Source organism: Capricornis sumatraensis, chromosome 11 (assembly GCF_032405125.1).
Source record: "Capricornis sumatraensis isolate serow.1 chromosome 11, serow.2, whole genome shotgun sequence".
NCBI classification, from domain to species: domain Eukaryota; kingdom Metazoa; phylum Chordata; class Mammalia; order Artiodactyla; family Bovidae; genus Capricornis; species Capricornis sumatraensis.
This window is the reverse complement of record NC_091079.1, coordinates 88,305,284-88,329,737: the sequence shown is the minus strand read 5'-3', so window position 1 is coordinate 88,329,737 and position 24,454 is coordinate 88,305,284. Positions and strand designations below refer to the sequence as shown.

Here is a 24,454-nt window from a genome sequence, read left to right as displayed (position 1 = left end):
GCAGCCCCATGGACTGCAGCCCACCAGGCTCCTCTGTCCATGGGATTTCCTGGGCAAGAATACTGGAGTGGGTTGCCATTTCCTTCTCCAGGGGATCTTCCTGACCCAGGGATTGAACCCAGGTCTCCACCATTGGAGGAGGATTCTTTACTTGCTGAGCTACTAGGGAAGCCCCTATAATAATATGAATGTGTTGCTAATATAGCTAGCTGCATACTCCCTCTCTGCTGAATGTGATAAAAAGCAGCTAGAAATTTGATGTGTATTCTCTGGGATTTGAATGTACAAGTGAAGTGAAATGAAAAATTGATCTCAGTCTTAGTTGGGCTTCCATAGCATTGAAATCGTTATTTGTGTTCATTTATATGGATGACGAAGTGTACAGCATAAGAGTTATGAGCCAGAGTTCTGGTACTAAGGACCTGAGTGTGAATCCCAGTGCTCTGCTTAATTAGCTGGATAGTCTTCAGCAAGTTATTTAACTTCTGTGTGCCTCCATTTTCTCATCTGTGAAATGGAGATATAGTACCTATTTAATAATAACTTGTGAGGATCATATGGATTAATACATACTAAACTCCTAGATTTCGTCTTTATTTCTATAGGCTATCCTTCAGAAAGTTCCAATCCATTTAATTATTTATTACTGGGTTATTATAGTGAATATGTTCATCTTAATTAGCAGTTAGTTGTGGCTATCATTTTCTTTTCTCTTTAAAAAATGACCTTTGAATGATTTTATTAAATAGAGCTGACTGTTACTGGAGAATTGTTATCTAGATTTGGCTTTGTGTGTGTGTGTTTATGTATTTTTATTTCTTCTAGTGGGAGTTACCTCTTGTCTATAGTAGTGTCATCCTGGGAATTAAAGACAATTTAACAAGAGATTTGGTTTACATTCTAATGGCCAAAGGTCTACACTGCAGTACTGTTAAGGTGAGTAAAAGTATACACTGACCTCTGGTTAAGAATATGTTTTATTAGTTTAGGGTGAAACCAGGAATCAGGATCAGTTTTGTGTTTCTGATCTTAACATCATCATTGTAGGTCTGAAAGGATATCTGAAAAGGCATTTTGGTTTAGTCTTTTTCCTTTATCCTCATAACTGTACAAAAATGGTCTTGGACATATGGCTTTGTCTATTTCTTTTAAAAAATTAGACAACATGAATAGTTGTTATTTGTATTTAGTATTTGTTAGTAAAAGATTGTATTTCAAGCTAAAAACAAAACAAAGATCCTTAAAATCACTTGGGAAGTAGTCTGGGCTGGAAATACAGATTTGGGAATCATCATAGATCACCCTAGGAGGATATACTAGGGTGTCTAGCATTGCATCCAAGAAACAGTGTCATGGAAGAGTCTGGTATGAGAACCGGACTTGTGGAGTCATGACAGCTAAGGGGATGGAAGATGTCAGGTAGAGGGAATGGACAGTACTGGGCTGTAGCCCCTAAGTCCAGTTAAGAAACTGGAAGATACTCAGTAGAGTGTGCCATTCAGTTCAGTTCAGTCACTCAGTCGTGTCCAGCTCTTTGCGACCCCATGAATTGCAGCACGCCAGGCCTCCCTGTCCATCACCATCTCCCAGAGTTCACTCAGACTCACGGCCATCGAGTCGGTGATGCCATCTAGCCATCTCATTCTCTGTCCTCCCCTTCTCCTCCTGCCCCCAATCCCTCCCAGCATCAGGGTCTTTTCCAATGAGTCAACTCTTCGCATGAGGTGTCCAAAGTACTGGAGTTTCAGCTTTAGCATCATTCCTTCCAAAGAAATCCCAGGGCTGATCTCCTTCAGAATGGACTAGTTGGATCTCCTTGCAGTCCAAGGTACTCTCAAGAGTCTTCTTCAATACCACAGTTCAAAAGCATCAATTCTTTGGCGCTCAGCCTTCTTCACAGTCCAACTCTCACAACTATACATGACTACTGGAAAAACCATAGCCTTGACTAGACGGACCTTAGTCAGCAAAGTAATGTCTCTGCTTTTGAATATGCTATCTAGGTTGGTCATAACTTTTCTTCCAAGGAGTAAGCGTCTTTTAATTTCATGGCTGCAGTCACCATCTGCAGTGATTTTGGAGCCCAAGAAAAAACAAAGTCTGACAGTTTCCACTGTTTCCCCATCTATTTCCCATGAAGTGATGGGACTGGATGCCATGACCTTCGTTTTCTGAATGTTGAGCTTTAAGCCAACTTTTTCACTCTCCTCTTTCACTTTAATCAAGAGGCTTTTTAGCTCCTCTTCATTTTCTGCCATAAGGGTGGTGTCATCTGCATATCTGAAGTTATTGATATTTCTCCCAGCAGTCTTGATTCCAGCTTGTGTTTCTTCCAGTCCAGTGTTTCTTATGATGTACTCTGCATATAAGTTAAGTAAGCAGGGTGACAGTATCCAGCCTTGGTGTACTCCTTTTCCCATTTGGAACCAGTCTGTTGTTCCATGTCCAGTTCTAACTGTTGCTTCCTGACCTGCATACAGATTTCTCAAGAGGCAGGTCAGGTGGTCTGGTATTCCCATCTCTCTCAGAATTTTCCACAGTTTATTGTGATCCACACAGTCAAAGGCTTTGGCATAGTCAATAAAGCAGAAATAGATGTTTTTCTGGAACTCTCTTGCTTTTTCCATGTTGGCAATTTGATCTCTGATTCCTCTGCCTTTCCTAAAACTAGCTTGAACATCAGGAAGTTCACAGTTCACGTATTCCTGAAGCCTGGCTTGGAGAATTTTGAGGATTACTTTAGTAGCGTGTGAGATGAGTGCAATTGTGCGGTAGTTTGAGCATTCTTTGGCATTGCCTTTCTTTGGGATTGGAATGAAAACTGACCTTTTCCAGTCCTGTGGCCACTGCTGAGTTTTCCAAATTTGCTGGCATATTGAGTGCAGCACTTTCACAGCATTATCTTTCAGGATTTAAAATAGCTTCACTGGAATTCAGGTTCTTTATTTAGTAAGAGCCATTTTTTCTTCATGACAGGAGGAATAGAAGCCAGATTATAAAAGCATGTGAAGAGAGAGAGAATGAGCGAAGGCTGTGTTTTGGAAAAATTAGAAGATGATGTATAGTACAGGCTTAGATCATAGCTTATTTGTTTTATTTATTAGTCAGTTACATAGGCTAATAGGGTAGTGTGCACAATTTTAGAATGTGGAACCTTGTGGAAGGGGGTAACATGTAATTCTGACTGTCTTAGGTGGAGAAGGGTGTTTAATCATGGAATTTTATACCTGTATAACATATGTATATTGTATATAACATTTATATAAACCTTTTAGTTTTGTTACAGTTTATGTAAAACTTCTTTAGTAATACAGCATGCATATTATACTGATTGTTTATTGAATGTTTTTAAAAAATTACAGGGAATTTCCTGGAGGTCCAGTGGTTTAGACTTATGCTTCCATCGCAGGAGGCATGCGTTTGATGCCTGGTCAGGAAGATCCCCCTGGAGAAGGAAGTGGCAACCCACTCCAGAATTCTTGCCTGGCAAATCCCATGGACAGAGGAGCCTAGTGGGCTACAGTCCATAGGGTCGCAAGAGTTGGATATCACTTAGCAACTAAACCACCATATATATCTGCACCACCACCACGGAGAACTAAGATCCCGCATGCCATGTGGTGATGCCAAAAAAAAAAAATATATATATATATATATAAAAGCATTAAATATTTATTGGAATAAGTCAGTAATGCAGAGGTGATAAGTAAAAAGGTGATAATCTAGCCTCACTGCTCGAGATAACCAGTGTTCACCATTTAAATTAATTCTTCTCTTTGTTCTTTACTTATAAAGACATTTTTCTCACTTCAGAGGAAAGGTGATTCAGACCAGTCTGCTATTCTTTTTATAGGACTTTGCCCATGCTAAACAGCTATTTGCTGCTTGTTTGGAGTTGGTGACAGAATTCTCACCAAAACTTCGTCAGGTCATGCTGAATGAGATGCTTCTTCTGGATATTTATACACATGAAGCTGGAATAGGGCAGTCAGGAGAGAGACCGCCTTCTGATCTTATTAGTAGGGTGCGAGGATATCTGGAAATGAGGCTTCCTGGTAAGACACTTTCACAAAGCCAAATTTCAGGACTTTAGTACTCAAGTAACTGTGGGGAAGATTCTAAAAGAATATTTACAGGACTTTTTAATCATCAGTGAAAAAATTTTCTTTTAAAACAATTCAGATGTGGAGTTCACTCGAGAACATTGAGGGAAGTGTAGAAAACTGTTCTAGGTCTGCCATATATTAGTACCGAAAATATATTTGTTTACGGTTCCGATGAGATGTCTGAAATCAGGGGTCTGCAGGGCCATGCTTCCTTGGAAGGCTGTTGCTCTGTCGGATGAAATGTCTGAAATCAGGGGGTCTGCAGGGCCATGCTTCCTTTGAAGGCTGTTGCTCCTCTGTCGTCTCTAGTGGCTCCCAGCGGCCTTTGCATTCCTGGGCTTGCAGCTGCATTGCTCGTCCTTGTCTCTTTCACGTGGCCTTCGTGTGTGTGTGTGTGTGTGTGTGTGTGTGTGTGTGTGTGGTGGTTTGTCTCTTTCATGTGGCCTCGTGTGTGTGTGTGTGTATGTGTGTGTGTGTGTATGTGTGTGTAGTGGTTTGTCTCTTTCACGTGGCCTTCTCGTGTGTGTGTGTGTGTCTGTATCCTCATCCCTGTCCCCATCTGTCCTCTCGTAATGGCACCAGTCACTGGATTTAGGGTCTGCCCCCATACAACGTGACTTCATTTTAATTAACACATCTTCAAAGACCCAGTTTCTGAGTACGATCACCTTCTGAGGTTTCAGGTGGACATAAATTCTGAGGGGACACCTCTCAGCACACTATAGAAATTATATTGCAGTTTTAAGATATTCTGTTAGAAGAATCAAAATGTCCTTGAAGCTGCATGTTGAAGGTTTATTTCCTCATTGCTGCCATAGACAGCCCTCAAAATGATTGCCAGTGGGTCAGAAACTCACTTGTGCTCACTTTAGGAACAGGTTTGGCCGGTCCAAAAATGTCTTATGAAAAGGGGCTTAAATAAGACTTATCATCTCTGTTACATATAATCTTGCTTTAAGAAGTTTCTTAATTTTACATATTTTAATAATATTTAGAGCATTTCAATCATACTGTACACATTTAATATTATAAACAGTAAAATTTATGTTGTAGAAATATCAAGGTGCTAATAATGTGTGCAAAGGTGTAATAATGTGTGCAAACAAATGGCTGCTGGTTTTCTGGGGTCTTTTGAATTAATTGTTAATAACATTGTGTTTTCTTAAAGACATTACAACTTTTTAGCACTCTAGAGATAGAATTCCTTTGAGTTTTAATATGTCAGTGCCCTTCAGTCTTAATAAGAATTGATTTAATTAATATATACTGTCAACAGAGTGTTTTCTTTTTAAAGGTTGAAGATTGGTTTTTCATACGTGATTTCTCTGAAATGAAAAGCAAAAAGAGTTTTAGAAATCCTAACATCTATTGAGTGGTGCTAACTATATGTCTGACATTAGAACTTAGTACATAACTGATTTAGTCCTCACGGCGTCTCTGTGAAGTAGCTGCCTCTTTAATTATCCCTGTTTTGTAAATCAAGAAACAAAGGTTAAAGAATTTGGCCATGAAGTAGGAGACAAAAGTGTGTTTTGAACTCATCAGTCCAGCTTAACCCTGTGCCTTTACTCTTTGAAATGATTGGAAACGCCTTCATATAATTACAGTCTCTCTGTGCTACCTTGTCATTTGAACAGTTTGGGGTTCACATACTTTTCCTTCCCTTCATCCTTCCTTCCTTCCCTCCGTTGACTTACTGAATGTTCATCTGTTTTTCCCATAGTTTGTGTTGTGAACAGTGTTGGAAATGAGAAGGGAAAGGATGTACTGTTAGGAAGAATGAGAAAATGATTGATCCCCACTCTAGATGCTAATTCTTCTCTAAGAACAGTTGTGGACTCTCTAATGAGAAGTGACCAGTGAAAAAGGAAGCCTTGGAGCCAGGTGCTGTCTGGCTTTCCTTTGGCAGAGTGCATAGTGAGCAATGCACAGTGAAATGTTGTGCACTGGGATATTAAATTTGCTTCTGTCTTCATTCCTTCTTTAAAAAGACAATGCAAAGAGTGTATTCTTATTAATTTTTCTGTGTTCCTATGCCTCTTTTTTGTTGTTTCCAATTGCTTTTTGGATTAAAGTGAGGTATTATACAAATAGCCACAGGTACAGACTTTTAGAAAGACTGAAAAATCTAGTTCTCCCCATTTTAAGTGTCAACATTGTTATTTAGTATTCAGTGGGTTTCTTTTTCTCTTTCTTGAAATACATTAAAACCTGACTATTATATACTTTGAGCTATAAAAATTCAAGTGTATTTAATATTATATTTATTTCAAAGGAAATAATTGTCAAACAGTTCTGAGTGCCTTTTTTCCTCATATCTTTATTTAAAATTGTTGCTGGTGTAATATTTTTTGAATGAGTAAATGATTTGTGTCATGCATATTTATCATGCTTTCCTCAGAATAACTATTAAAAATGAAAAATATTTAAAGAAATATGCAGGTTTAATGCGTAGTTTACCCATTTCTGCACTCTAAATATGCTAGAAGGTTATACTGTACCATCATATATTTGTTTTGTTTGTGTGGTTATTCTCCACACATTTAAATGATAAATTTGTAGAGACTAGATACCAACTCCTGCACTTCTATAGTAGAGTATTAGGCATCTTAAGGTGTTATCAGTAGAGAATTTTGCTGATTAGTAGTGGAAATTCTAGAAGAAAAGTATAAAACGTTAAGAGTTTTTCTGTTTTTTTCGTCTGTAACTATTGTTTTTCATTTACTCAACTGGAATCTGAGCAACTATTTGCTTTGTTCTTTTAATGTTATGGTAGTAATTCTAACTACTTTCTTCTTTGCTTTTTAGATATTCCTTTTCGTCAAGTTATTTCTGAGGAGTGTGTGGCTTTTATGTTAAACTGGAGGGAAAATGAATACCTTACTCTGCAAGTTCCTGCATTTCTACTCCAGAGTAATCCGTTTGTGAAGGTAATTCATGTTTAATCTAAATAAAAGAATTATTAGGGTGGGATTATTGGACGAGTTTCTTTAGATCTATACTCCTTAGGTAACTTGTCCAGTTTCTAAGATTGAATATAAGTGTGAACAAATACCTATTGGTTTGCAGGTAAGAGTATAGTTTTTGATAATTAAGGCACTTGAGTTTGCCCTCTCTTAATGTTTTTTTTTCTAGTACCATATAGTTATGAAAATTTAAGCAAAAATTATTTAGTTAACAGACATTTTGGTATAATCCTAAACTAGTGAAAAGTTAGTTAGTTTTTCTTGCTTTGATTGATGTAGTCAGACTGTGACTTTCGTTCTGGAGTACCCGGGGTGGAACTGAAGGAGCCTCCAGGGATGAACTGCAGCCATTTCCATGTGAGCACCTTCAGTTCAGTTCAGTCGCTCAGTCGTGTCCACTCTTTGCAGCCTCATGAATCTCAGCACGCCAGGCCTCTCTGTCCATCACCAACTCCCGGAGTTCACCCAAACTCATGTCCATCGAGTCGGTGATGCCATCCAGCCATCTCATCCTCTGTCGTCCCCTTCTCCTCCTGCCCCCAATCCCTCCCAGCATCAGGGTCTTTTCCAGTGAGTCAGCTCTTCGCATGAGGTGGCCGAAGTATTGGAGTTTCAGCTTTAGCATCTTCCTTCCAATGAACACCCAGGGCTGATCTCCTTCAGAATGGACTGGTTGGATCTCCTTGCAGTCCAAGGGACTCTCAAGAGTCTTTTCCAACACCACAGTTCAGAAGCATCAATTCTTTGGTGCTCAGCTTTTTTCATAGTCCAACTCTCACATCCATACATGACCACTGGGAAAACCATAGCCTTGACTAGGCGGACCTTTGTTGGCAAAGTAATGTCTCTGCTTTTGAATATGCTATCTAGGGTGGTCATAACTTTTCTTCCAAGGAGTAAGCGTCTTTTAATTTCATGGCTGCAGTTACCATCTGCAGTGATTTTGGAGCCCAAAAAAAATAAAGTCTGACACTGTTTCCACTGTTTCCCCATCTATTTCCCATGAAATGACAGGACCAGATGCCATGATCTTTGTTTTCTGAATGTTGAGCTTTAAGCCAACTTTTTCACTCTTCTCTTTTCACTTTCATCAAGAGGCTCTTTAGTTCCTCTTCACTTTCTGCCATAAGGGTGGTGTCATCTGCATATCTGAGGTTATTGATATTCCTCCCGGCAATCTTGATTCCAGCTTGTGCTTCTTCCAGTCGAGCGTTTCTCATGATTTACTCTGCATATAAGTTAAGTAAGCAGGGTGACAATATACAGCCTTGACGTACTCCTTACCCTTCCTCAAAGCCTGTTAAACTTTCTTAAGTTGATACCTGATTCTTATTAGTGTGCTTGCAAAGTCGCTTTAGTTGTGTCTGACTCTTTGTGACTCTATGGACTGTAGCCCGCCGGGCTCCTCTGTCCATGGGGATTCTCCAGGCAAGAATACTGGAGTGGGTTGCCTTGCCCTCCTCCAGGGGATCTTCCCAACCCAGGGATCGAACCCGAGTCTCTTATGTCTCCTGCATTGGCAGGTGGATTCTTTACCACTGGACGCCCCCTTATTAGTGTGCATGTTTGTTATTAGTAATTATTTCCATGTGAAAGAATTCATTCAGTGAATTGATGGTATGTTGTTTATTTTTCTTTCTTAATTGTATCTCCTGTACCACTGAAAGTACTTCTGTGTGCAGAGAACTTGAAAACTATGGAGATGTTTTCCCTAAGGAAACAAATCTTTCATTTGTTAATTCTGTGTTTGCCGTAAAGAAGCAGTGAGCTTTTCTCCCTTTCTGGTCTTACAGTTTAAAAAAAAGAAGTTTTATGATTTAAGACTTTTAATGTATGCATCTCATCCCAAGTTTCTTTGTTCTTTTGTAAAAATGCTTAGTTATTTATCTTTGCCGCTGCCCTTGGGATTTCTCTGGCTGTGACGACAGGGGGCTTCTCACCGTGGCAGCTCCTTTTGCTGCAGAGCACACGTTCAAGGGCGCACGGCTTCCGTAGTTGCAGCTCGTGGGCTTAGGTGCCCTGCGGCCCGTGGGATCGCCCCTGACCAGGGATCATACCTGTATCCCCTGCATTGCAAGGCAGATTCTTAACTTCTGGACCACCAGGGACACCCTTATTCTTTTCTTAATGCTTGTATTACCTTTTGTTGTTCTTATCTGCCCTCATCTCATCTTTAGTACATAGTCCCTTAAATTGATGGGTATCTGGGAACCTTGCAAGATTGTACTAGTTTTTTACATTTGTCTTCAGTTATTTGTTTCTTCTTTCTTATTTCATGTATGTCCTTTGAAGAACTGAGCTCATTTTATTTCAGCCTTTTGGAGACTTATTGGTTTTTTTGGTTTTCCCTCCTTTTTTGTTTTCTTCCTGATTGTTCATAAAAATATATTGTTGTCTCTGAATTATCCTTCTCTTTGTAATTTCAGACTTTGGATTATATCTGTGTTTTTAGTCAACTTTGTGAGATGGGAGTTCCTCATATTTAGGGAGTTTTTCTGATTATGCCCAGCAGTCCCTTAGGCTTTAGTAAGCCCTCAGATGCGAGAACCGTTTTGTCTCAAGATGGTCATGTCCACTGAGAATGGTGGCTTGGTATTAAGATGCTTCTGTAGCTTCTCTCTTTGTTCATCTTAGCAGTGAGTTCGGTGGAGCCGTGCACCCGAGAGGTTGTTTGGGTGTTTTTTAGGGCCCACAGTGCAGAAGGCTGTGCTGTTGGTTACCTCACCCTGGGCCCGGTTAGCCCCTGCTTCCTGCACTTCCCCCTCTGTCCTTGCTGCAGGGCCACTCAGGCGTCTCATTGTCTCATCTGGGTTAGGGTTTTGTGTGCCTCCTTCCTTAGCTGGCCCCTTGTTCCCTTGTTAGCATAGAGGAGAAAGTAGAGAAATAAGTCTAGAGTGTGGGATGTGTATTAAAAATTATACAGAGTAGAGCACCTTTCAGACTTTGAATTTCATGTGGAATATTAATACACATGTATAGGGAAGAGTCTGGAAGGGTATTAATAGTCATTATCCCTGGGTAGTGAAACAGTAAATGATTTAAATCGATTTTATTTTCCATTCTGTTACATATTTCTTTAAATATCCGCTTATCATGAAAAGGAAAGAAGCTTTTAAGCATGTGACTAAAGACCTTTCGAAATAGTAAAAACTGTCCAGCCTGTCTCACGGATCAGGGTGGGGGTAGTGTAGTCTAGGAAAATGTACAGCGTTGATGGGCACTTGGATTATAGGAGGCTGGCTGGTGGGAGGAGGAGGAGAGGTTGGTGCTCACTTAGGTCGCAATGGTGTAGGAAAAGGCCTGGCTTGGACCGAGCCTGCCAGCCTCTTACGGAGCGGGAGCCTCTCCTTCCTGGCCTGCCCTCCAGCCTGTCTGTGGTGCCAGCGCGCTCCCAGCCCCGTCCTCACGGTGATTCCTGATGCTCCTGCACTTTTGCCAGGGTTCATTCTGGATCCTTCGCCACCTTAGGTCCTGAAGGCTGCCTTTGTTCAGATCAGTCCCTTTTAGTAATCTGTGCTTCCTTAATTCTGCCTCCTCACATCAACAGTAGTTACATCCCCAGTCGCTACCATTTCCTTAGAGAAAAGTTGCTCTAAATCTTGTTCTTCTGTTCTGCCAACTTCAGTGTCTATATTTTTTCCTCATTTTTTTCATAAAAAAAAAATAATGTGTGCGTGTGAGTGAAATTTAAGCACTGTTTTAATCTATCTCTGGGCTTTTACAGGTAACACTGTCCTGTATATATTCCATTACAGGCTTCTTTTTTTTCCCAAGTGGGATCATAGTAAGTGTATTTAGCAACTTTTTTCCCCCACTTAATAGCATGTCTCTTGCCTTGCTTCACTTTTATCCTCATTAGACTATGCTGTTTTTGTTCTCCTTAGACTGGTTGTTTAGAAACAAGGTTTGTAATGTGGTGGAACCAGAGGATCCTCTTCCCAGATCTGATTCAGATCTGTCAGTGGACAGTGAGCTCTGAATTCCCCAGTGGTCAGATAGAGGCCAGCATCAGATAACCCTGCTTCGTGTGTGCGGGCAGTTTCGATCTTTCTTTAGATGTTCCTCAGTAATAGAAACAGCATGTATGACATTACAGATTGTCTTCTGTGTGTTTTCTGTTTTTCCTGTTATAGCTTGGACAGCTTTTAGCAGCTACGTGCAAAGAACTTCCAGGCCCTAAGGAAAGTAGACGGACTGCTAAAGACCTTTGGGAAGTTGTGGTCCAGATCTGTAGTGTGTCCAGTCAACACAAACGAGGAAATGATGGCAGAGTTAGTTTAATAAAGCAGAGGGAATCTACATTAGGTATAATGTATCGGTACGTTTCTATCAGTTTATTTTTTAAGTTATTTATACTATTTTGTACTATTTTAAGAACGTCTGTCATTATCCTTGTGTATCATAAAAATGGACAATGTAAGAATTCTTTGGTGCTGATCTCGGATGGACTTGTCTAATAGCACCAACTTAGGAAATATCTGTGTATTCCCTATCGACAGTGTCTGGTTGGATAGTACTGAAGATGTCACATGTAATTAAAACAGGAAAGACATTTTATTAGGTTAGTATAACAATAGGATATTACACTCTTCTGTACGTGCAGAACTGAAAAGTTAGGACTAGAGCTTCAGCTAGAATCTACTTTCCTGTTTTTATTTTGAATTTCTGGTATTAAATGTATATACAAAAATTTGTGTCTTTGTAGGAGTGAACTGCTTTCTTTCCTCAAAAGATTAAGGGTAAGTTTTATAAAAGTGGGTCTAACTACTATTGCTGATTTCTGAGGATATGATAAAAAAAATTATTGAGTGTTAAAATGCTGATTATTTAAGTAATCTGTTAATGTGCTTTTTATCTTTGGTGATCATTTTTTTTGAGGATGGGATAGTCTGGATGGAGAAGTTTATTTTGTATTTACCTTACTCTGTTTTAGTGAGTAGAGTAGGTATTTTTAAGTTGTAAAGAAGTCTTTGTAATAGGGCTGGATGTCTGAATCCTAACTTTTTCATAGGATTAATATCATATTTGTTTATTGGACATAGATTCCGCTCTTTAAATTCCATTCTATAAACAGCTGTGCCACACAGCTTGTGGGATCTTCATTCTCCCACCAGGGATCAAACCTGCGCCCCCTGCAGTGGAAGCATGGAGTCTTAACCACTGGACCACCAGGAAAGTCCCTGAATATTAGTTTGAGGAATAAAAAGGCAATTTTTTTTTAGAGGTAGCTGGAAGTACTAATGGGAAGGAGTTCTTTTAATTCAATTTCAAAAGACGTGGGAGGACAGACACCTAAATTTGGTCATTTTTTTGTAAATTGTGTGTTGTGGTTTCTTTCATGAGATTAAGAATAATGTTAATCTCTAGTGTACTCCTAACTAAAGCAGGTGATAACTTTCAAAAGGGTAAGAATCTTTTGAAGGAAAGTACTTGGTATCCTTGAGGCTGATAGAGAAATATTAAGATATATATAATATTTAAGGATTCTTTGTTTTCTTTCTCATAGGAACCATTGGTTTTGACTATTATTTTGTCACTCTTTGTGAAACTTCATAACGTTCGGGTCAGTATTTCATAATTTCATCTAAAAATTTTTTTGAAAGAAAGTTCTTTTTAAATCACACTCTTTTTTTTTTCTTTTTTTTTTTTAATAAGGAGGACATTGTGAATGATATTACAGCTGAACATATTTCTATCTGGCCATCCTCCATCCCCAAGTAAGAAGTATTATAGCTTACATTTTATTAAATTGTTTATATATATGTGTATATATATATATAAACTATCCAGACTGATATAGATAACCTTGAATAACTTGATTAAAAGGCTGCAGTTTGTTGCGACTATAGCAACTTCATATTTCTCTATTACAGTAATGATCTTCCTAAAAATTAAGCATCAGGCATAGCTAAGTAAGAGCTGAAGTGCACTAGCCTTAGGTTGAATCTAAACAGTCTCTCAGCAGTCCCGATTTGTCAGTGGTGGAATTAGAAAATGGAGGCTAATAAAAGGATGACGTTCTACCTGGTTTTTCTAATACTGATTGACAGAGGTCCCCAACTCTTTTTCGTTACCTTAAGAAATTCTTTAGTTACTTTAAGAACGCTTCTCTCTTCCTTTTATCACCTGAGAACCACAGTAAGAGGCGGACAACTAAGGGGAGAAGATAGTGTTCTTCCTTTTGTGGAAGAAGAAACCGTTTACATTTTTCTTTTCCCACAGACGCCAGCTTCTTACTCAGGTGAGCCCATTTGTTTCCTCACAGAAATGACTCTTCCTTTTCTCCCCTAGCCCCTAGTCATCTTCTTTGTGCCTGAAGGGCAGGCACAGAAATCTAGGCCATATTTTATTGCTGTTAATAAAGGCATCTCTGAAGAAGAAAAGATTGTAGTAGGTAGGTAAACAGTCTCAGAAATGGGAAGCTCTCTCAGACAGGGATTTTGGAAGACCCAAAGTGTGAGTGACCCTTGGCTCCACTTACGAGGCTTGGTTCCCAAAGCAGCACCATGCTTCCTGAAGCGAATAACTGCAGATTTTTTATGTAAAATTTGTAAAATAATAGTCCATTAATCAGGTAGAGATCATTTTGCCTTTTTTTTTTTTTTTTGACTGTGCTGAGTCTTCATTGTGCACAGGCTTTCTCCAGTGGTGGTGAGGGGGCTCTGGTTGCAGTGTGGGCTCCAGAGCCCGCGGGCTCACCAGTTGTGGTGTGGGGGTTTAGTTATGCTGTGGTATGTGGGGTCTTAGCTCCCCAACCAGGGATTGAACCCATGTCCCCTGCTTTGGGGCACTAGGGAAATCCCCATTTGCCTTTGGTTGTAGTAAGTCTTAGGTGTTACTTCTTCAGCCTAAGTTCAGATTATAAAGTACTGATTCCTTTTTTTCAGTGTGTGTTTATAACTGAGGCAGTGGCTTGTCATAGAGGTTCCGAGCCAGGCTCGGAGAGCTTGAGGCCCAGCCTGTCCACTTACCAGGTCTCCTGCAACCCAGGTCTCCCGCATTGCAGGCAGATTCTTTACCCTCTGAGCCACCAAGGAAGCCCTTAACTTATTTAAATAATTGTAAATAAATTAGTTTTAGGCTTCCCTGGTGGCCCAGTGGTAAGGAATGTACCTGCAGTGCAGGAGCTGCAGGAGACGTGGGTTTGACCCCTGGGTTGGGAAGATCCTCTGGAGGAGGGCATGGCAGTCCACTCCAGTGATCTTGCCTGGAGAATCCCATGGACAGAGGAGCTTGGCAGGCTCAGTCCGTGTGGTCGCAAAGAGCCGGACACGACTGAAGTGACTTAGCGCAGGGAGTTCCCTGGTGATCCACTGGTTAAGAATCTGCCTGCCATTGCACGGGACAAGGTTCCTTGGTCCCAGAAGATCCCTCATGCCAAGGGCAACTAAGCTGGTGTGCCAAAACTACTGAGCCTGCGAGCTGCAACTGCTGAAAGCCTGTGTGCTCTAGGGCCTGCAAGAGGCAGCAAGAGAAGCCAGCACAACGAGAAGCCCGCGCACCTCGACTCCAGAGCAATTCCCGCGCCCTGCAGCTAAATAAAGCCCACTTGCAAAAATGAAGCCCTAGTGCAGCCAAAAATAAATAAGTTGTAAACAAGCAGTTGGGTGTTTTCTAGTAGCACCACGATACTTTCCCACTACACTGGGAACAGTGGTGAATTATGGTAAAATTTAGCTCCTCAGGGCAACAGAGATTGTCCTTGTCCAAGTTCATCTCGTAAATGATAGAGCCGGGACTTGAACTGTGGTACGCTTCTGAATCAAAAGCCTGTTTTCCCTACTGTGGGGTCTCACTGCTTCCGTAGGAGCTGTGATTGTGTTTCCTGGGTGCTGGCCTGGCTTTTATCCTCACACTTCTGTCATCTTATTCTTTTTTTTTTTGTCATCTTATTCTGTGTCTCGGAATTTCCAGGTTTAACCGGGCTCAGAGCAGCTGGCCCCGTTCCCCTCTGGTTTTTTGGATTCTTCATTGCTTCCAAATGCATTGCCGAGATGACACTTGCCAGATCTTGCCCCTACCCCAGTGAAACATCTAATCCAAAGGAGTTAGTTACTCTCAGAAGAAGCCACAGGATGGATTTAAGGCCACATATAGCAGTATTGTTGGTGTTTGAACCCTTGTTTTCTGTAGCTTTCTCTAGATAATAGAACTTAAAAATCATTTGGAAAATTTTTATCAGTGTATCTCCTTATAATTTTATTGCGTGTAAGTTATGCATAAAGAGTGGAGATAGGGTTATATCATATCACCTTTTTGTGCTTTACATTGTAAAATGTTTAAAGATACTCTTAGAGTGGCCTAGTTTACCTTCTTTGGCATTTTGGGGAAAGGAAACAAAAATCAGATTGTTTTCAGCCCCATATAAAAAGTTAGCTGATCACATGTCCTCCAATTAAGTTGTTTTGATAGTTTTAAAATATTTACTGCTAGTAATATTTAGCATTGTATTTATGATCACTTAAAGTTTGACTCTTCTGTTTGTTTGTTTTAATAAATGTGTGTATGGATTTGTGAAGTTGACTCCTGAATTATGTTTATTGTCTTTCCTGTAGCCTCCAGTCAGTGGATTTTGAAGCTGTAGCGATCACAGTGAAAGAGCTAGTTCGGTATGCCCTCAGTGTAAACCCAAACAACCACTCCTGGTTAATTATTCAGGCGGACATTTATTTTGGTAAGTGACATGTATCACTGCTTTGTGTTTTGTGTTTGTAACTCTTTTAGAAGTGAAAATAAATATGTTACACTTACTATTACAGTACTTTATTAAACTTGAGTCTTGTTTCTGACATTCTCTAAATCTTCTTCCAAGATGAAATTGAGAATAATTGTTACTGTTAAATGTATGCATTTTTCTGAGTCTTTGATTCAGATGTTTTTAATTTTATGTTGACCGCCTTTTTTCTGTTTGTTTGTTTTTTCCCATAGTAAGTGATCATCTGAAAAGTTGGTAAAACATTCTTAGGAGGTTAAAGTTTAGTTTGCAGAATTGCTATTTTAAAGGTTCTGACTACGTCCAGGGACTTGATAATTATTTGTGTTCATGGGAAGAGATGTGTGGCCACCCAGTTTTAGCAGCAGTCAACTCAGGGCCAGTCTTACTTCATCTGTACCCTCACCTACATCATCCTGCTCTCTTCCGGATTATTTTTGAAACAAACAATGGCCAGTTAACAAATATGTCTTTATTTTTGGCTGTGCTGGGTCTCGTTGCCGTTTGAGGGCTTTTCTCTGTTTGCAAAGAGCGGAGGCTGCTCTCCAGTTGCCACGCGCAGGCTTCCCTTGTACCGGCACAGGCTCCAGAGCCTGGGGGCTTCAGTGGTTGCTGCACTGGACTCGGTCGCTGTGACCCGCAGGTGCCAGAGCTCAGGCTCAGTGGGTGTGGTGCCTGGGCATAGTCACCCCCAGGCATGTGGGATCTTCTGGATCCGGGATGCAGCTGGTGTCCCCTGCACTATTGCAAGGCTGAATCTTAACTACTGGACCACCAGGGAAGCCCAATGATTGCCAGTTTTAATGCTTGTGGTTACCCTAGCCCCACAAAGAATTTATTTTCAGGATCTTAATATCTTTATTCAGAGTAAATTTTCTGATTCTAAACTATCTCAGAAAAATAAGGTCTGTTTCTAGTATAAGCATTTGGGAAATAAATGCCTCCAAATACTAAGTTCTGAACTAGTAAGTTTGACAAGGAATCTGAGGTAAAATTTTGGCTAATCAGTCTTAGAAGAAAACAGTCTATGTAGGGCTTCTTTAAAGTGGTTGAAATAATAAAGCCAATTTTTCTCATTCTTGCCCTGGCTAAGTGTTGCCCCTAGGTCTGTGGTTTGAATCTACTTTGTCACACATGAAGTAATAATACCTGACCCTTCACAAAAGAGGCCCTGTCTTTTTAGCTGCATATTTAATGACAGATAATCTTTATCTCTGTTTTCTGCTTCAAGCAACAAATCAGTATTCAGCGGCTCTTCACTATTACCTCCAGGCAGGAGCTGTGTGCTCTGATTTCTTTAACAAGGCTGTGCCCCCAGATGTTTATACAGACCAGGTAAAAATTGTTGTTGTGCGCTTGCTTGCTTCTTAAGTGTCTGAAAACATTCTTTTTCCTGGGCCTCTTTTTGCCTGAGTTTCTTCGTTTCCATAAATCTGGTGGTAACTCCCAAATGGATTGATTGCTCTAGGTCAGACCACCTTCATGGTTCCAGTGCCCACAGCCATTGCTGATTTGATTTCCTCAAACACCTCAAACTCAACCTCTCCACGGCTGGTTCAGCATCTTACTCTGCCAGTCTCTCCTCCTAATGACCTTCCCACACCAGAACAAAAACGTAAACCCCCAGTGAAGTATCTGTCAACTTTGTTTTGCCCTTTAAGTTGACCAAGCATAAACCCTGAGTGTCATCCTCTTTTCTTTTCTAATCCTTCCACCAATATCCACTCAACCTTTAATGTTGATTCTGTCTCTTCAATCTCAAATTTTACTTATTTTCTCCCAATATGCTCTACTGCTTAGGCTTCCAATATCATAATGTAATAAATGGCATTTTTAATACTTAACAATAATGACTTAAAGTAGGATTTAAAATATTTTAATAATTAGGTTTTTAAAATTAGAAGTTCTATTTTTTAGAGCAGTTTTAGATTCACAACAAAATTGAGTGAAAAATAATAGAGTTCTATTTTTCCCATCCTTGCACATGTACAGCCTACCTGATGGTTGACATCCCACGTCAGAGTGGAACAGTTGTTACAATTGTTATCAATTAGTTTTTTAAAGTAATCAGAATTTTGTTTTTATAGGTAATAAAACGAATGATAAAGTGCTGTTCTTTGCTGAATTGCCACACACAGGTTAGTTTATAAAATTATGATGGTCTTTTGTCTTGTAAGTTAGAGTTTATAGTAAATACAAGGCATTGCACTGGGAAGTATTTTCCATGTCATAATTCCTTAAATTTATGGCATTTAAGAATTTGGCATGATCTTTAAATTTTTTTTAATAGTTTACAGAATTTTAACCGAAATGAAAGTGTGGGTTACAAAACATTGGCCTTTGAACCTTAGAAAAGCCATTCTCAAGTATGTCTAATATTTAAGAGTAGATATGTGCGTTAATCACTGTGTGTGGGTTAGTCTCTCAGTCATGTCTGACTCTGTGACCCCATGGACTCTAGCTTGCCAGGCTCCTCTCTCCATGGGATTCTCTAGGCAAGAATACTGGAGTAGATAACCATGGCCTTCCCCAGTGGTCTTCCTGACCCAGGGATTGAACCTGGGTCTCTTGCATTGCAGGCAAATTCTTTACCATCTGAGACACCAGAGAAGTTCCATATTAATCATCAGGGAAATGTAAATCAATACCACAATGAGATATCACTTCACATGTATGAAGAGACAGTGATCGAAAGACAGAAACAAGTATTGGTGAAGCTGTGGAGAAATTAGAACCTTCATGTGGCTGGTAGGAATATGCAGTGGGGCAGCCTTTTTGGAAAACAGTTTGCTGCCTGCTCAAGAAAGTAAACATCAAATTCCCTACCATATGACCCAGCAGTTTCACTCATGAGTATATAACCAACAAAACTGAAAACATATGTCCACAAAAGAATTTATATGTGAAATGTTTATAACACAGCACATTCATTATTCATAATAGACAAAAGTGGAAACAACCCAAATGCTCATCTGCTGATGAATGGATAAACAAAATCTGGTACATTTATATAGTGGAATATTATTCAGCCATGAAAAGGGATGAAGTACTGATATATGCTACAACAGAGATGAATCCTGTAAGTTTTATGTTGAGTGAAAAAACAGCCAGATACAAAAAGCTTGTTTTGTATGATCCCCTTTATATGAAATGTCCAGAATAAGGAAATCTGTAGAGTCAATGTAGGTTAGTGGTTGTCAGAGACTGGGAGAGGAGGTAGGAGGGAACTGGAGAGCGACTGCTAATGGATATGGAGTTTTTCCCCTGGGGTAGGGGAATGAAATGTTTTGGAATTAGATAGTGGTGATGGTTGTACAATTTTGTGAATATAGTAGAAACCACTGAATTTTATACTCTGAAAGGGTTCATATTTTGGTGTGTGAATAATAATTTTAAAATTTCTATAAATATTTAAGAAAGAGATCAGCATTATGACCTACATACCTGGTTGAAATGGATCTGTCTTTAATCTTAAGCAGACTGGCAGCTTACATTTTGCCAAAATGAGCTTCTGTACTTGCCAGCTGTGAAAGGCCTAATTGGATGAATATCCATTGGATGTATGTCCTTGAACATTTAACACTTTTGTCAGTTTTCCATTCCCTTTGCTTTTCTAAACCGGCTTTTTGCCAGCCTCTCATTCAAGTAAAGCTCTAAAAATTTTATGATTTAAGTTACTGGTGAAGAAAATATTGGGCAGACAGACACGTGTAAGGATTTTTACCATTAAAATTGGATGGATTCCATACATACGAGCTGATTCATTCAGCCTGATCTGCAAGGCCTCTTAAGTTAGAGAATATATTCCTGACATAGAGCTTCCCTGGTGGCTCAGAGGGTAAAGAATCCGCCTGCGTTGCAGGAGAGCAGGATTCAATCCCTGGGTTGGGAATGTCCCCTGGAGGAGGGCATGGCAACCCACTCTAGTATTCTTGCCTGGAGGATCCCATGGAAAGAGCCTGACAGGCTACAGACCATGGGGTCACCAAGAGCTGGACACGACTGAGTGACAAAGCACACGTTCTGATCATAAGAGTCATTAAAAACTATCCCTGCAAAACCGGGAGTCACTGTTGACACTAATTACATGAAACCTTTTTTACTTTTATTTTTTCCCCAAACTTTAACCTTTTTATTTTGTATTGGCGTATAGCTGATTAACAGTGTTGTGGTAGTTTCAGGTGAACAGTGAAGGGACTCAGCTATACATATATTCTCCCCTAAAGCCCCCACCCATCCAGACTGGCTCGTACCATCGAGCAGAGTTCCATGTGCTATATAATAGGTCCTTGTTAGTTATCCATTTTAAATACAGCAGTGTGTATTACCTCCCCTAAATCCCTAACTATCTCTTCTCCACAGCAACCATAAGTTCAGTATGTGAAACCATTTTTAATTCTTTGTTTATGTAGGTGGCAATTTTATGTCAGTTCCTCAGAGAGATTGACTACAAAACAGCCTTTAAATCACTGCAGGAACAAAACAGGTATGAATGGTTTTTATAATAGAGGTGAAATTTTCTGCTTAAGGAAGATGAAATAACTGAATTCTGTTTTTCAGTCATGATGCAATGGATTCCTACTATGACTACATATGGGATGTTACCATTTTGGAATATTTGACTTGTATCCTTTCATTAACATATGTGTGTGTTACTAGAACAGTTCATTTTCTGTAAATTAAAGTATTTAATATCGTGTATTTTCTAAATAAAAAATGAAGAACAGAACAGAGACTCTATATCATGGTATGTCATAGTATTAAATTTATTATTCTTAACTGATTCATTTAGATCTTCATCATAAAAGAGGAGAAACAGATAAAAGACAAATTGCAGTAAGTTGTTTTGTGCTTTGATTCTTCAGTGATGCACTTAATTTCCCTGATACTAAACCATTTCTTGTCTCATACAGTGTTGGTGCCCTCACATGGTCTGTGAGGTCGAGAGTGGCCTGACCGCTAGCTAGTCACTTGACTCCCCTTTGCTAAGTCTTGCTGCACCAGTACCCCTGCCATTCTCTGAGCATGCCAAGAACATTGACCACCGAAGTGTCTGTAAGATTTTCTCTTTCAGGAACATTCTTTTTTAACTTTGCTCAGGTTTCTCCTCAGATGTCACCATTTTAGAAATCATTACTTTGCTGTTGTTCAGTTGCTGAGTTGTGTCCCACTCTTTGCGGCCCCATGGACTGCAGCATGCCAGGCTTCTCTGTCCTTCACTGTCTCCTGGAATTTGCTCAAGTTCATGTCCCAATCCAACCATCTGATCCTCTGCTGCCCCCTTTTCCTTTTGTCGTCAGTCTTTCCCAGCATCAGGGTCTTTTCTAATGAGTTGGTTCTTCCCATCAGCTGGCCAAAGTATTAGAGCTTCAGCATCATTCCAATGAATATTCAGGGTTGATTTCCTTTAGGATTGACTGGTTTGATCTCCTTGCTGTCCAGGGGACTCTCAAGAGTCTTCCCCAACACCACAATTTGAAAGCATCAGTTCTTCAGCACTCAGCCTTCTTTATGGTCCACCTCTCACATCCATATGTGACTATGGAAAAACCACACCTTTGGCTGTTGGCAAAGTGATGTCTCTGCTTTTTAATACATTGCCCAGGTTTGTCATAGCTTTCTTCCCAAGAAGCAGGGGTCTTTTAATTTCATGGCTGCAGTCACCATCCACAGTAATTTTGGAGCCCAAGAAAATGAAATTTCACTGCTTCCATATTTTCCCCTTCTGTTTGCCCTAAAGTGCTGGGATCGGGTGTTGATAGTAGTTTTTTGAATGTTGAATTTTAAGCTGGCTTTTTCACTCTCCTCTTTCACCCTCGTCAAGAGGCCATCTAGTTCCTCTTCACTTTCTGCCATTAGAATGGTATCATCTGTGTATCTGAGGTTGTTGATATTTTAAAGCTTCCTATTTGGACTAAACTCTATGGCCATTACTTAGAGGTGACAGAGTGACAACAGCATCTTTAAAAAGAGAGAAAGAGACAAGAGTATGTTGTGCCAGTTCCACTTTATTGGAAGCTGCTCGCTCTTTCGTTTACAACTTAACCAGGGTTGGAAGGTAATGCTGAAAATTTCTCAGTACCCTGATGAGATATCCAGATTACCTCTACTTTTATAATTTTTTAAGCCCCTTCTTGGAAGCTTAAACCTACCTCCTTGTTAGCTCATCTAAACGCTAACCTAGTTGTTCCTCTGCCTGCATCAAAAGATGTATAATCGACTTACCCAGCTCCCCAGCATTCCAGGTTTCATTGTCACCTTATTCATCAGCCTCCAGTATCCATAGCCAGGCCTTTTTGACAGAATTGCTCTATTAAGATCTCTCTGCCAGTAATCTGTCCCTTTCTTACCTCTTGACTTTCATATTTCTCATGATCATGAGATGTTCAAGTTTCATGACCAAGTCCCCAGACTGTCAGCCCTTTCCCAACTTGCCTTCTTTCCTACTGGCCTGGAGTACAGCACATACTGGCTTGTGTACTCCATGGCCTGCAGCCTTAGTTGGCCCCTGATTTCCTGTGTCCACCTGCCAGTAGTCAGTGGTCTGCCTTCTTTTTAGGGAATATTTTAGGTTTCTCTCCTTTTCCCATTTTCAGTAACTTCCTTGTGTTTGAAGTAGACAAGGAAAAAAGACTGATCAGTTCCTGTCCTTGTGAAAGTGTCCTTGGGAGTTACGGCCTTGTGAGCGCCAGCTTCAAATTCCTGTTTCAGATCCCTACTTTTCACCTTTGAAACAATCGCCAGCTGGACTCAGTATGTTGATGCTACTCCTTTATGAAGATACATTTTTATGCTTTTGATTCTATCCCTTCAGTCATTCTATCCCTTCCAGTTGGTTATCTCCCCTCTTATATTGTCAAGCACTCCTGTTAAACCTAAGAACTATTTCATCCTTAATAAAAACTTCTCTTGACTGTGCCTCTACCTCTTTCTGTCCCCTCTGCCTAGTTTTTTGAAGCTCTTTTACCCAGTTTGATTTCTCCTGTCCCCCACTGTTTTCAAGGGACACCAAATGCCAAAGGCAGTGAATACTTTTCAGTCTTTATTCTATTGTTTACACCTTCCTTCCTTGAAATTCTTTATTCCTTTGGCTTCCTTGACATCATTAACTCCCTGACTCTTCAGCCTTTTCTTTGTGGATATTTCCCTATCTACCCTGAAACTTGGGTTTTTGTCAAGAAGTTAGTCCTTGGGTATTTCATGATGGTCCTTCATTCTCCCTAGGTAACCTCATTCACTTACGGTTTTGACCACTACCCACTTAGGGTGTGTTATTTCTCTCAAATATCTGCCTCCTATTCCAATTTCTGTCTTTTTAAAATTTTTATTGGGATATAATTGCTTTACAGTGTTGCGTTAGTCTGCTGTACAAGAGTCAGTCGGTTATATGTGTATTCCCTCTTTTTTAGATTTCTTTTCCATTTAGGTCATCACAGAGCACTGAGTAGTTTCTTTGCTATTCAGTAGGTTTGTTTTTTTTTTCAAATATGTAGTAGTGTATATATGTCAGTCCCAATCTCGAAATTAATCCCCCCCACACACCGTTATCCATAAGTTTGTTCTCTGTCCAATTTGTCTTATACTTTGGACTTTTTTAGCCAGTTGTCTTCAGGATATTTTGTTTGAAATAACTCTGGTTATTCCCCACTACAAGGTTTTTTCACATGGATTCTTTCATATTGAAATAGCATTATCAGCAAGTCCTCCTACCCACTAACCTGATGATCATTTCGAATAGTCTTAGCTTCCTTCAGGCTACCTTTCAAATAGTCTCTTGTTTTTTTAAAAAAAAAATCTTAGAACTTCTTTAAAGGTAATTTTAAGATCTTAAAACATGCTCTCACAAAACATTCCATGGCAGAATGCTACTATAGATTTTTATCAGGCTGAAGTATTTCTTTCTAATCATTAAAGAGATGGGTCACTATATTTAGTGCTGAGCAACTAGCTATTTTTACATATATAAAAAGTGAAGCCCCCAAACATGAATTTTTATTTTTTTGAATTATTTTTTAGAATCTTTTAAAAATGTGTCAGATTACATGCAGGCTTTATTTAGCGATATTTTTAGTCAGATAAAACTTAAATGAATTTACTTAATATTCTGAAGATAATTCCACAAACTGTGGTAATTGGTCTTTTCCTTGAGTGCTTCCAGTCTTTATGTTAATTTCTTCTACACCTCTTAGCATCTACAATTAGAGGTTCAGTTATCGTTGTTAGCAAGTAGGTAGTTTTATATTATGTATACTAGCAAAGCTTTGTTTTTTACCAGACCTCTAACAACATCACTTTTCTGTTTTGGAAGATCAAAGCCATCGGCCAGACAGAACTGAATGCAAGCAACCCAGAAGAAGTGTTACAGCTGGCAGCGCAGAGAAGGAAAAAAAAGTTTCTCCAAGCAATGGCGAAACTTTACTTTTAAGCAGTTAGTTACAATTTTTAACTTTTATTTTTTAAATGATGGGCTAAAAATAAACAGTATTAAAAGATTAAGTTTATATAATACATATGTACATATTTAGTGGCGTTTTCTTTTCAGACAGAATACTGAAACATATTAGTTTAAAAATGAAAACTATACAGAAGACTTCATACCATAACAATAGCTTAAATTTATAATTTCTTCAAAGGAAAAAGAGTCACATGTTCAACAACAATAAACTAGT

At 39.5% G+C, this 24,454-nt stretch overlaps 1 protein-coding gene across 1 annotated transcript in view; it reads left to right on the top strand.

The window, feature by feature from the left end:
* The window catches only part of INTS8 (integrator complex subunit 8), a 45,855-nt gene extending 21,618 nt beyond the window's left edge, over positions 1 to 24,237 (top strand). Inside the window, exons 14-27 of the mRNA XM_068983509.1 lie at positions 826 to 936; positions 3,854 to 4,055; positions 6,915 to 7,036; positions 11,206 to 11,390; positions 11,778 to 11,811; positions 12,579 to 12,635; positions 12,728 to 12,789; positions 15,628 to 15,746; positions 17,017 to 17,120; positions 17,873 to 17,923; positions 20,198 to 20,271; positions 20,346 to 20,410; positions 20,578 to 20,621; positions 24,094 to 24,237. Of these exons, the coding sequence (XP_068839610.1) occupies positions 826 to 936; positions 3,854 to 4,055; positions 6,915 to 7,036; positions 11,206 to 11,390; positions 11,778 to 11,811; positions 12,579 to 12,635; positions 12,728 to 12,789; positions 15,628 to 15,746; positions 17,017 to 17,120; positions 17,873 to 17,923; positions 20,198 to 20,271; positions 20,346 to 20,410; positions 20,578 to 20,621; positions 24,094 to 24,210 (1,347 nt within the window). The 3' untranslated portion in view covers positions 24,211 to 24,237. The remainder of the gene's footprint in view (positions 1 to 825; positions 937 to 3,853; positions 4,056 to 6,914; positions 7,037 to 11,205; positions 11,391 to 11,777; positions 11,812 to 12,578; positions 12,636 to 12,727; positions 12,790 to 15,627; positions 15,747 to 17,016; positions 17,121 to 17,872; positions 17,924 to 20,197; positions 20,272 to 20,345; positions 20,411 to 20,577; positions 20,622 to 24,093) is intronic.
* The last annotated feature ends 217 nt before the right edge of the window (positions 24,238 to 24,454 follow it).